This window comes from Bolinopsis microptera, chromosome 10, assembly GCF_026151205.1.
Source record: "Bolinopsis microptera isolate Bmic1 chromosome 10, MBARI_Bmic_1.0, whole genome shotgun sequence".
NCBI classification, from domain to species: domain Eukaryota; kingdom Metazoa; phylum Ctenophora; class Tentaculata; order Lobata; family Bolinopsidae; genus Bolinopsis; species Bolinopsis microptera.
Genome location: NC_087081.1, coordinates 18,046,670 through 18,060,786, shown reverse-complemented (window position 1 = coordinate 18,060,786; position 14,117 = coordinate 18,046,670). Strand labels below are relative to the sequence as shown.

At 38.9% G+C, this 14,117-nt stretch overlaps 1 protein-coding gene across 1 annotated transcript in view; it reads left to right on the top strand.

Moving 5' to 3' along the window:
* LOC134821770 (uncharacterized) overlaps nucleotides 1-7,357 on the top strand; it is a 55,359-nt gene extending 48,002 nt beyond the window's left edge. The window contains exons 9-10 of the mRNA XM_063832536.1: nucleotides 4,647-4,769; nucleotides 6,791-7,357. Of these exons, the coding sequence (XP_063688606.1) occupies nucleotides 4,647-4,769; nucleotides 6,791-6,970 (303 nt within the window). The 3' untranslated portion in view covers nucleotides 6,971-7,357. The remainder of the gene's footprint in view (nucleotides 1-4,646; nucleotides 4,770-6,790) is intronic.
* Nucleotides 7,358-14,117: the final 6,760 nt, after the last annotated feature.

Genomic DNA, 14,117 nt, shown 5'->3' with positions numbered 1-14,117 from the left:
TATACGAAATCGTAAATAGATTAAAAACAATGATTATAGAATGAAATAGTCTCTTATAATAACTCTTATAATAACTGATGTGACAAAGTAAACATGTCTTGCCCCTATTTTGAAGATCTATAACTCTATTAGAATTCAACATTCTTTCAGAAACGATTGGAAGAATATTGTCCAGAACATAAGAACTCAATTTTTAAAATTTAGATTAATTTGTCAAAGACATTGAAAATGTGACAAAATTAACTTTCCCTGCCCCGCAAGTATCAAGATAGTGTGTTAAAATTGGCATAGGAATTATTACAGGTATATTAAAGTATTAATCGATCCAAACTACGAAAAATATCTTTTAATCTGATGACGATTACCTAACTCCTATAATAACTGATGTGACAAAGTAAACATGTCTTGCCCCTATTTTGAAGAACTATACCTCTATTAGAATACTATGTAACTTTATCATCAAAAAAATTTCGATAAACTAGTTATTTTGCCAGCAAGGAGCTAACAGAGTTTTAATATTTTTTGTGACGAAATTACCCTATTTTTGACCATGTAGCGGTAGTTTAATTGTGACACTGTTAACATATTACCACCTGATAATGATTTATGTGACTAGTGCATGGTACTAGCAGTGTTGTTTGATCCATAGTACGTATAATATAAGGGGTTTAAGCTGGTATATCATTATTTGTTCAATTTCACACATGTTCAGATATTATCAAGATTATGTGACAAAGTAAGCTTGGTTGTGCCTTCTGTGTTTTAATTCCTTACGACTATATGATATAATAACAATTCCCAGCACTTCCAGGCCATCAAATAAACTTACACTACTCAACATTGCTTATCAGGGTGCCCTAAACATTCATCACATATTCCCTTTAATGTGTGACAGAGTAAACCTGAATGCACCATCTAACGAAAAAAGTCGTCAAATATGTAGGTAATGGTCATATGTACCCATCCAATCAACTGGACACTCAAAAATTTGGTCAAAAACGGCAGCAAGGGGTCCATATTTACTCCGTCACATGTTTATAGTGTGACAATGTAACCATTTCCGTGCCGGCCGTATTTAAGCGATATCTTATCACCTGATTAAGATATCGTTATGTGACAAAGTTAGCCTAGAGGATGAGACGATTATCCTAACCATCAAGGGTTTAAGTAATTTCATAGTGTGACGAAGTCAACTACACTGTGCCTTTTAATAGGGTCACTTATATTTACCAATATCCTCAAACTCAAATGAACGTGTCCATAACCATTTTTTGGCACCTCGCCGGCATGTGAAGTAAGCTTAGCACATTTTCCTAAACAATGTGATCACTGATAAGGTTGATTAGGATGATCTGAGATCCTTCTTTTCTTATCTTGCAAATTTAATTCCTTGTCAAAACTAAAGTGCATCCTAAATTTATACGTAATATGGTAGGCGGATGCAATGTTACACAACATATGACATAATCGTTTCCTTGTAGCTCTAAATTACAGCTACTAGGAAAACATTGTGTGATATTATGTTGTGTGGTGAAGTATTGACACCGATAAAAACAACGTTTATCATTTTCCATTGCAATGAAAAAAATGAAAAATGTCAGAAACGGTACAATTTGCTAACAAAAAAATAGGAACTATCTTTTGTTGGTAGGTATTACCTGGTCAGAAGTGCGTTCTATTCATAACCGGGCCATGATAGCTGTGGTCCAATGAGCTGGTAGAGATCTAGTCACATGATCTCATGTCTGTATCACGTGGTCACGTGGCCTGATCACGTGGCACAGGGAGGATGTACGATAACCAGCTACTCAGGAATAACCACAAGTTGAGTCAAATGTTTCATCCTACCGGGGGCGAGCGAGGGCAGGATTATTATTTATACCAACTATTCTCTGTACTAAAGCGCAGGTTTGGGTTCGCAGCTCCTTGCTACGGAATATTTCATTGGAGCGACCTGTGCTATTCATCGTGACAGAGATCTCGTGCTAAATTGGTACAATCAGTGCCGGGAGCTACATGTGGAGCCTCAATGATACATAGGGCAGCTGAGCTGCACCCTATTCCCTAACTGCACCCTATTCCCTAACTGCACCCTATTCCCTAACTGCACCCTATTCCCTAACTGCACCCTTTTCCCTAACTGCACCCTATTCCCTAACTGCACCCTATTCCCTAACTGCACCCTATTCCCTAACTGCACCCTATTCCCTAACTGCACCCTTTTCCCTAACTGCACCCTATTCTCTAACTGCACCCTATTCCCTAACTGCACCATATTCCCTAACTGCACCCTATTCGCTAACTGCACCCTATTCCCTAACTGCACCCTTTTCCCTAACTGCACCCTATTCCCTAACTGCACTCTATTCGCTTACTGCACCATATTCCCTAACTGCACCCTATTCGCTAACTGCACCCTATTCCCTAACTGCACCCTTTTCCCTAACTGCACCATATTCCCTAACTGCACCCTATTCCCTAACTGCACCCTATTCCCTAACTGCACCCTATTCCCTAACTGCACCCTATTCCCTAACTGCACCCTATTCCCTAACTGCACCCTATTCCCTAACTGCACCCTATTCCCTAACTGCACCCTATTCCCTAACTGCACCCTATTCCCTAACTGCACCCTATTCCCTAACTGCACCCTATTCCCTAACTGCACCCTATTCCCTAACTGCACCCTATTCCCTAACTGCACCCTATTCCCTAACTGCACCCTTTTCCCTAACTGCACCCTTTTCCCTAACTGCACCCTATTCCCTAACTGCACCCTATTCCCTAACTGCACCCTATTCCCTAAGCGTTATCTTTAAATTTAACCTGATGGTTGGATAATTGTTGTTTACAGTTACGTGTTGTTGTGGTTCATATACAATATACATTATACATGTGCTGGTCTTCTATCAGAGAAGTTTCCGGTTTTCGTATACGCCTAATCTTTAATCGTTCTGTTTTATCAATACATATTACGTAATCAGCCGAGGGGTGGTTTCCAAATGCTCACGGTTGATTACGGAGGGGGGGGGGCGGGGGGTTGGTCGTTTATTACGTAGAGGCCTAATTAGATTAACTAGCTGTTAATTTGATTAACTAGCTGTTAATTAGATTAACTAGCTGTTAGTTAGATTAACTAGCTGTTAATTTGATTAACTAGCTGTTAATTAGATTAACTAGCTGTTAATTAGATTAACTAGCTGTTAATTAGATTAACTGGCTGTTAATTAGATTAACTAGCTGTTGATTAGATTAACTAGCTGTTGATTAGATTAACTAGCTGTTGATTAGATTAACTAGCTGTTAATTAGATTAACTAGCTGTTGATTAGATTAACAAGCTGTTGATTAGATTAACAAGCTGTTGATTAGATTAACTAGCTGTTGATTAGATTAACTAGCTGTTAATTAGATTAACTAGCTGTTAATTAGATTAACAAGCTGTTGATTAGATTAACAAGCTGTTGATTAGATTAACTAGCTGTTGATTAGATTAACTAGCTGTTGATTAGATTAACAAGCTGTTGATTAGATTAACTAGCTGTTAATTAGATTAACTAGCTGTTAATTAGATTAACTAGCTGTTAATTAGATTAACTAGCTGTTAATTAGATTAACTAGCTGTTAATTAGATTAACTAGCTGTTAATTAGATTAACTAGCTGTTAATTAGATTAACTAGCTGTTAATTAGATTAACTAGCTGTTAATTAGATTAACTAGCTGTTAATTAGATTAACTAGCTGTTAATTAGATTAACTAGCTGTTAATTAGATTAACTAGCTGTTAATTAGATTAACTAGCTGTTAATTAGATTAACTAGCTGTTAATTAGATTAACTAGCGGTTAATTAGATTAACTAGCTGTTAATTAGATTAACTGGCCTTATCCTAATTTAAATATATATAAAGCTATAACTACCAGAGAATATCTATTTTAAGCTTACCTTTCATATAAAGTAAGTCTCATTCAAAAATATTAATATTTGACCAATTTATGGGACGAAATCTACCAAATTTGGTGCGTATGCCCAAATATGGGCATATGGTTTTTGGCTCATAACTCAGTCATTTTTGGTTCAATCTTGATGAAATTTCACATACGAGTTCAGGAGACCACTAGCTACAAGTAGAGCACCTTAAACCTGGATGTTAGGCATGTTCAGGGTATTTGGCTAAATTGGGCCTAATTTTGACCAAATATGAGCGTGGCTGCCCAGCGGGCACCGTTTGGCGGTTGGGGTCCGGGACCCCCTCAAAAGTTCGGTCACTGGTCTTAGTTTGTTGGTCAACTGCTATCTCGAAATCAAGTTTCACAAAAAAATACCCATTGCCCCCCCCCCCCCCCCCCCCCCCCCCCCCCCCCCCTTAACTAAGGCATCATGTAGCCGGTGGGCCCGACATGATACGACATATCTCGACACGTCGGGGTCTGTCGGGGTTTGTCGAGCCTGGAGGCTACATGATGCCTTTACTAGCTGTTAATTAGATTAACTAGTTGGCTAATTAACAACTAGTTAATTAGATTAACAAGCTTTTAATTAGATTATCGCGGAATTGGTTATATTAATTAGTATCGGTGTATTGCATAAATTTTAGAATTTCGGGATGTTACTTATACTATTCATCTTGATGTCTTTATTTTTGCAGATGGAGAAAAGTAAGAGAATTTCACTGTACGCACAGCAGCTACGTTCAGAGCATAGGACCAAAGAATTTCCTAAGAGGAAATCTGTCAACCCCAGATACCAGCCACCATCAAAGTCGGAAATAGTAAGTATTTCTAATAATCTATAAATAGTAAGTAATAAGTATTTCTAAGGATCTAGAAATAGTAATTATTTCTAAAGATCTAGAAATATTAAGTATTTCTAAAGTTCTATAAATAGTCAGTATCTCTAAAGTAATATAAATAGTCAGTATTTCTAAAGTAATGTAAATAGTCAGTATTTCTTAAGTAATATAAATAGTCAGTATTTCTAAAGAAATGTAAATAGTCAGTAATTCTAAAGAAATATAAATAGTCAGCAAGCATCGACCGGGACCGCTTTTTTGGCCGATCCCGGGACTGGGATTGGAAAAAAGTGCCGGGACCGGGAATAAGACCGGGACCGGGACCGGGAATAAGACCGGGGCCGGGATTGGGACCGGGATCGTAGCTAACAAAAATTTTACTTGCAATATTCTTTGATCTTATAATGTATAATTAATATCAGTTATTTAGAATATATATTCGCATGTATCCACACTATATTTACATTACACGTTCAACGTGATATCATTATCAGTGCAGTGTGTACAACACCAACTACACCGCGTTTCAACACCATTACCATGGTTACTTTGCAACTACCTATTTTTCATCTATTTTCACGTGGGTGGTTGTACAAACAAAGAGAATCTTTCGAATTATAATATAGATGTGAAGTGTCTCCCTCAATTTGATATTAAATGTGAGATTTCTCCCGCAAATCAAATTAAAAACAAATCAAATAATAATGCATATCTTCCTAAAACTTCATTCGAAATATTTCTTTTTCTTTTTTTTTTAATATGCCAAAACCAAAACAATGGTGCCACTCGGAATGTTCAACTTTTAACTTTTTTACAAACACTTCATTCGAAACGTTCCAAAAATAACAATTATTTGCACTACTTTTAGAAATCCTATCTTTCTTAAATCCTTCAAATTTGACTTTAAAACTTAGAACTGTCTTTAGACAGTGTCTTAGAACTCTTGACGTCCGGAGGAAGTTTGTTCTCAGTTATGTGTACTATGTACTAGACTATCTAGTATACCGTATGGTCTAACTCGCTACTTTTACAGTATCCGCTGTTTAATATCAGATTAAGACCGGATCTGATCATTCCGAACATTCCCGATACATAATCGGCCAAACCGCTTATAACCAATTGAACGCTTCAATAAGATGACCACGTATACGCCTCTCTGCCAACGTTGTCAAACTGAGGATTGCCAGTAGACGGTTGTATCAATCAGGCAGGCACTTTGAAGCTAACAATATGGCCGTTTGACTTTGTGATGGTTATCCCATAGCAACCGTACATAGCAACCGTTTCGAAGAGCTTGATATTTGGAACGCGCATTAGAATTAATAAGAGGCTATTAAGCGCAACAAGCATGTTTCATGCGCGCGTACCGTCACGATATTTATTGTAGTTACGCGTCAAATCCGAGCGTACTAAATCACTCTACAGTCGATCTTCGAAATTGTTCTAAAAGGGCCCCCGACAGTTGAAACCAACTTCAATCGATGTATTTTCGGACGCTGATTCCGAATCACCCCCCATGACATAGGGTTAAAATGCTCCCCTGACGAGATATAGGCGAAAAACTGTCTCGATCACGTGATATGACCGTATAAGGAAGTTAGTCAAATTTCTCGTTAGGGTTAGGGTTTCAGCATATGCTTTTGTTAAGGATTGGGTTAGGGTTAGGGTTGGGATCAGATAAGAGGGTTAGGGTTTCGAATAGTCGTTCAGGACCAGAGAGAGAACGGGTTAAAAAAGTCACGTGACAGTCGAGTGTAGAGTGATTAATTATCATCCCGTCAAATCCGGTCCTTATTTTACTTTATTTTTACTTTACTTTACTTGTATCACCTCGGTCATTGATAGATCTTGCAAGAGGCTAGCTAGTAAGCTTTCGAACTTCTTTGTGCTGAGAGCTTTTTTTCCCTTGAAAGTTCAGGGGCTCCTAATTCTTATTTGGTTATTTTGAGAATCGATTGCAAATTTTGGATACGAATTTATTGCCGATATGTTCTTTCCAGGCACACCAGTATGCGAGCAAGATTCCCAGACCGATACCAGCTAAAAGGAAGCCGAATCTTTCGCCTCTTCCAGATATGATCGAAAAAGAACCGAGTATTTTGAGGGAAGACATTCTGCAAGAGAGAGTGAGACGACACATTCAACATAAACGGATCCTAGAAGATTTAGATAACGTTTGAGCTTCTGAAGGAACTTGTTTATTTCAGGTTCACACATCACCTATGCGATGTTGCTTAGCAAGCATTTTTGATCTGCCAGAAGTACAAACAACTTCTTAAAAATAAGGGTTGGTTATGGATCGACAGTACTAGTAGTTCCTGTCAGATTTTATTGATTTGTCAGAGGTTTAACAATAACAGGACAAGATGTGATTGCTGATTGGCCCAATGGCCCTGCTCGACGATTGTTATTACATTTACATGTTATTTTGCCAAAAATGTATTCGAAACGTTGAATTTTAATCCGATTACCGAGATAAACATTATATTTTTGGTTATTGTGTAAAATATTGTACAATCAATCTTGTAAATACCTTTAGAAAATTTTTAATTTTTACTATAGTCGAATAAATTGTTTCAATCGGTTGTCGTCCTGGTAGCTGCTGCTACAAAGAATCAATTTATTTGCTTAATAGTGATCCACAATACACAATAATTGTGGTCAAGTGCATTTATTATTCATAAAACAATCTAGTGAAAATTTTGCTGCCCCTTTCCGCTACTAAATCGCTCGCCCAAATTTTAAGAAAATTCTTGAGAAAAGGCCCTTTGGGTATGAAATTGATCGGTGTATTTTTTGACGCTGATTCCGAATCATCCCCCATGACGTAGGGTAAAAATGCTTCCCTGGAGAGTTACGGCTGCAAAACCGTAAAAATAATAATTGTATGTCACGTGAAATTTTTTGGGCGAGCGAATTAGTAAGAGCCGCGCCCCTTTGGCTTTCAGAAGATACCCCCTGCATAAATTTTAAATACGCCGAAAATACGCCGTTTGTCAAAATTTTAACTTTAAGAAATACGTGGAAAAAACTTGTATCACGTGGTGACCCCCACTGTCGCTTCACTATACACTATAGTCTTCGACGATACAGAGGGAGCCGCGCACTTCGTGCGCGGCGGGTCATACAACGTATGACAAGAAAAAACGGCCCATTTTGCAGTTTCAGAAAAAGAGTTTTTTGATGTTATTGTTAAATTTTGTCCGAATATGGAATACGCACGTATTTCTTGCGATAAACGTTTCCGCAAAGTACGCAAGTACTTACAATTTTAAAAATCAGCTGCCATACGCCGCACATCTTTCCACTTTCATCATAATTTGCCTCAGCCTAACCAGTATGCAGTAATCAGTAATCGGCATCATAATCTGCTTGAATACAAATTGCTACCACTACCAGTACCACAATTTGGCCCGATGGCTTAAATATATATATGAAAAGTGACTAGGAATCTGATTAAGGCGGGAAAAGTGGCTATAAATTTTACGACTGGGTAACTATTTCAGTATGTTTCACATTCAAGCTAAATTCCATATCATACTGTATCGTGCTTTGCTGATTATATTACTAAGGTATTTTACCAAAACCCATAATCATGGGTAGAGTGTACCGCTGCCTGCTAGTGTCTCTCTTTCCCAAACAAAAGGAAATGATATTAATTTGATTGACCGTTCTCAAATGCAAAATGATACCGAGAATGAAATTGGTCGCTCGCTTTTCCCATTCATTCACGGCTTACGAATTGTAATAAGTTTCGATTGATTACATCAATCAGATGCTGTAAAAATCTCTTTGGGTTGCGTTCGGGTCGATACCTAGTATTTCGGGGTAAGGGTGGTAGATATTACTTATTGAATTAGCTGAAGTTTATTGAATCTTTATTGCCGAGTACAGCTGCCTTTGGGTAGTTCTTCTTAATCTATTACAATTGTAAATGAATGGGAAAAGCGAGCGACCGATTTCATTCTCGGTATCATTTTGCATTTGAGAACTGAGAACGGTCAATCAAATTAATATCAATATCATTTCCTTTTGTTTGGGAAAGAGAGACACTAGCAGCGGTCCACTCTACCCATGATTATGGGTTTTGGTAAAATATCATCTCTTTTTGATTATAATGTCAGGGTACTTTATAAAGTCGAAATATAAACTGATATCTTCATTAATAAGGAGGAAGTTTCAACGATTTCGAAATTTTTCCTTTAAAAACATTTCCTTGTGTTTAAGGAAGCATATCGGTCGATCACTGACTGAATATGCCACCTAATACTCATTCAAGTTGGCATTAAATTCATATATAATGACATTAAACTGTCGTGACAAAGCAGAATTTGTTGGAAATCACGAATGAGCAAAATTCTCACCTTTCGAACGTGCAAACTTTGAGCGGACGTTGCGTGCGCATCCAATATTGAATCGCCGTAAATTTTTGCATGTAATTGTTTTATATATAGTTTGATAAGCATGCAAAGTTTCAAAGTATTTCAAGAAGAACTGTAATCACAACGGCACTCTAAAGTTGACAGAAAATGACGAAAACAGCAATTTTCAGTGATTTTAGCAATTTTCTATCAATTTGGGCGTGTCCCCACGTGTGCAACTTTTCGATTTTCAACTTTAAAACTAGCCTAATGCACAATTTATACCTATAGGAAGCAGAACTGAGCTCCACAACCCAAGGCATGGCCCAACACCAGAGAATACTAAATCGCAAAATTGACGTTTTTATAAAATAATTCTTCAAAAAAGCACAAACTTCAATGACGAATATCTTTATGAAGGAGCAAGCTAGAAAAACTTTCCGGTAGATTTTCAGAATGCTTGAACAATTATCTAAGGTAAAAATTTCCTCAGATTTTGAATTAAATTACTCCTTAATGGTGTAAAATTAATTTTAAAAGTTATTACTTTGTCAAAAATCAAGTTTTAAAAACGGTTAACTTGATGACGTCATCAATGGGTGTTTATGACGTCAAATAATTTTTTATACAATGTAAACTAAAGTGTAAACAATTATTTGCAAGACCTGTGGTCGGAAATGGCTGTATCTTTTATACTTTTGAATCTATGGACACTTAAATACAGGTTACAATTGACTGGCAAAGCGTCTATCCCTGAATATGTATGTATATATCACGACAATCTGTCGTAAAACAGGGGTTCTAGAAAACCCATTTCCCGATGCTCCTGAAACCTGAAACTTTTTTTGCAGTCGATTTGGTCAACGTCTAGACGCCCTGAAAAATTTCAGATCTCTAACTCAATTTTAACATGGTTTTTAAGGCACCTGAATATGGTGATTTTGGGTTTTTTACCGAATTTCGTATAACAGTGCTGGCAAGTATTTTATGCAAATTTCTTAAAAATCTCAACATAACTATTTTTTATTCCTGTCATCTTTGACATCAAATTAGAATGTTTTGAACTAAAAATAAATCTGCTGAACGACTTCTGATGAGTGTTAATGCCTGGAAAACTCCTGCCGGAGGCGGCGGCCTTCGGCCGGAGTGCACGCTTCGCGTGCACGAAAGAGGCTTGTAACGTGTACCAAATGGGGTATAATAGTAAAGGGGGTATAATAGTAAAGGGGGTATAATATTAAATGGGGTACATAGTATACCCACAATAAATGCAACGGTCGTGCTTGCCAGCACTGTGATTATTAGTTATTCATTATTGCCAAAAAGTGATAATAAAACTATCGTCGGCGGGCCCAGAATACGGGTGCCTCAGGTTAAAAGCGAAGCCCTGATCGACTAAGCCGTGAGTTGTATCACGTCGTGACCCCCATGGTCGTTTCACTATGGAGTTTCTACGATACAGGGGGAGCCGCGCACTCGTGCGCGGCGGATTATACAACGTATGACATGAGGTCATGTAATTAAGAAATGTAATATTTATATTTATAAACGCGCGTTTTTAGTGCGTTCCTGCTAAATGCATTCCTGCTAAATGCTTTACTAAGTTATTATATTTCCCCCTTTACTAAGTGGCAAGAGATTTTTATAATCTCAGGAAATAGTGATCGTGTAACTTATAACCTCTCCTATTTCAATGACCAAAGTACACCCTTTACGAGGTGCCACTATTAAGTACAGTAATCTGTTCTGGGTGATTCCAGTTTAAACAGATGAGGTGCAACAAAAAACTATGGATCTAGACCAGTAAAGGTCGACAAAAAACTACCAGGTTCGAGGGGCCAGCTACCCTTCAACCTTAAAATAGCTACTGAAACATCAATGAATAACCAAAAGTGGAGTGACTCTCGGAGTTCAAGGAGGGGTGTAGCCAGGATGAAGTGCTCTGGGCAAAGCCGCAAGGACCCCAGTGTGCAGATGAGAACAAAGAAGTCGCCTTATTTCAACAGTGTTATTAGTTCACAGCATATCACTCATGTGGACCCGGAGAAGGGGAGAGCACTCCCGTGCAACTTTATCAAACACAGCATTAATGTGGGAACGTGGAATGTGTTATCATTGGAGAGCAGTTCCTCAAAGCTGTATGAATTGTCACAGAATATGTCAGCATATAAAATGGATGTCTTGGGGCTGACAGAGACGCACAGACCCGGCACTGGTGAGGTTACCTTGGATGATGGGTCCCTCTTTATTAACTCAGGAAGAAGTGATGGGTACAGACGACAAGGGGTAGGTTTAGTCCTCTCGAAGAAGACTAAAAATTCATTGATTTCATACAGTCCGATATCAGAACGTATTCTTGCAGCGAGGCTGCACAGTCGACATATCAACATTTCGATTGTGATAGCTTATGCTCCAACTGAGGATGCAGCAGTCGGGGTAAAGGATGACTTTTATCAGCAGCTATCTGGGGCATTTGATGAACTACCAGCTCATGACGTGAAGTTTTTACTTGGAGATCTAAATGCTCGCATTGGCCAAGATAACTCAGCTTGGTCCGGTGTGATTGGTAAGCATTCCCTTCACGTTTCATCAAATGACAACGGCCTTCGACTATTAGATTTCTGTGCATTACATCAGTTGACAATCGGTGGGACGCTTTTCCAGCATCGTGATATTCATAAAGGAAGTTGGAAGTCTCCAGATGGCCGCACAGTAAATCAGATTGACCATGTCTGTATTTCTACCAAGTGGAGTCACTCTCTACTTGACGTAAGATCATGCAGGGGTGCAGACATTGGCTCCGATCATTATTTGGTTCGGGGTCAATTTAGAGTCAAACTTATGGCAGTTCAAAAAATGAACGCCTCTCGTAGGATATCTCCAGCAATTGAGAATCTTAGAGATCAGTCCAAGGTTGAAGAGTACTGCATTGCTCTTCAAAATCGTTTTAGCTGCCTACCAATGGAGGAGAATCTTGATGGAGAATGGACATTAGTTAAGGATACTATTAAAGAAGTGTCTATGGAGGTACTGGGTGAGCGCCCCCGGCGCAGAAAGCAGCAGCATTTGTCTCAGGAGACAAAAACCCTTATTGCAGAACGCAGTAAGATTAAACAAATGGCGCCTAATGACAACAACAATAGGAGCGAGTATTCTCGGGCCAACAAACTTGTCAAAAAGAGCTGCAGGAAAGACGACGAGAATTGGGCTCTTAGAGTTGCAGCAGATCTGGAAACAGCCGCTGTCCATGGCCGTCAAAGGGAAGTCTGGCAACGGATAAAAACACTGTCCGGTAAGAAGAATCGAAAATCAACTGCTGTAAGAGACAAATCCGGGAAGTTGATTGCTGATCCCTCTGCTCAGAGAGAGAGATGGGGAGAACATTTTTCTGAGCTATTAAACCCTCCTCCCACGAATGCGGATATGTCTGACCTGGACCATCTTGAAGTGGTTCCATGCTTTCCTTATCTTGGTGATGGTGATGGTCCCCCCACAAGACTTGAGATTTTAAACTGTCTCAAAAAATTGAAGAATCACAAAAGTGCTGGGATTGACGAAATCTCTAATGAGCAGTTAAAGTATGGGGCAAGTGGTCTTGTGGATAGGATGGAGAAATTGTTCTCTAAAGTTTGGAATTCAGAAGCAGTGCCTGACGACTGGTTGAAAGGCATCGTGATAATTGTACCAAAGAAGGGTGATACCTCTCATTGCTCCAATAATAGGGGGATCACTCTAAGATCTACAGCATCTAAACTGTATCAAATCATCATATTACAACGCATGAGTGACGGTTTAGAAAGTCTGCTACGAGACAATCAGTGTGGGTTTAGAAAGAACAGATCATGCATTGATCAGATTTATTCACTCCGCACTATTATACATAACTGCATTGAATATAATCTCCCCCTGTATGTAAATTTTGTGGACTTCAAGGCAGCTTTTGATTCCATCGACAGGAATTATATTTGGAAAGCTTTCAGTCATTATGGCCTGCCATGTAAATACATTCGAATAATACAGGCATTCTTTAATGGAACTGTTAGTGCTGTTAGACACAATGGTGAACTATCAGAATGGTTTGAAGTAAGTTCAGGCAGTGGCCAAGGAGACATTCAGGGTCCCCCACTTTTTAATGTCTGCCTCAATGTGGCTGCTGAGAGAACAGAAAGCAACAAAGTGGTGTCCCACGGAGCGGTTCTTCAAAGATCTATCAGTCCGCTCGTTGATGATATCACTGTGTTAGATACAGATTATGCAGATGACATGGCTGTACTGGATAACAGCGAGGAAGGTCTTCAAGAAACAACTGACCTTTTGTGTATGTATGGTGCCCAGGGAGGTCTTAGAATCAATGGTAAAAAGACTGAGGCTATGGTCATTGGTAAAGCAACCTCTCAACGGCCATACACGAAAGAAGCCACAGTGAACATCACTGTTGAAGACACGCCAGTACAGCAAGTTAGTGACTTTACGTACTTAGGTACAATTATTTCCAGCGACGGTACTATCGACCGTGAGCTGTCAGCTAGGATTCAGAAAGCTTCCGGAGCCTTCAATCAACTGAGTAATATATGGAAAAACCGCAACATCCAGTCTTATACAAAGATCAGGATTTATAAGGCAGCGGTTTTGACAATATTGTTATATGGTAGTGAGGTTTGGAACACAACCAAAAAGCAGCTACATCGCTTTGAGGTGTTCCATCAGCGTTGCTTGAGGAGAATACTTAGGATAAGATGGCTCGATCGGGTTAGAAACACTGAAGTGCTGGAGCGTGCAAAGATAAATCCAGTAGAGACGTACATAGGAGCAAACCGCCTGCGTTGGTTTGGCCATGTCACCAGAATGCCAGACACTAGGCTTCCTAAGTACCTGCTTAACTGGACCCCTGCCCATGGGAGAAGATCTAGGGGCCGTCCAAGAAAGAACTTGAGGAAATGTTTGCTGGAAGATGCTGCATCGTTTA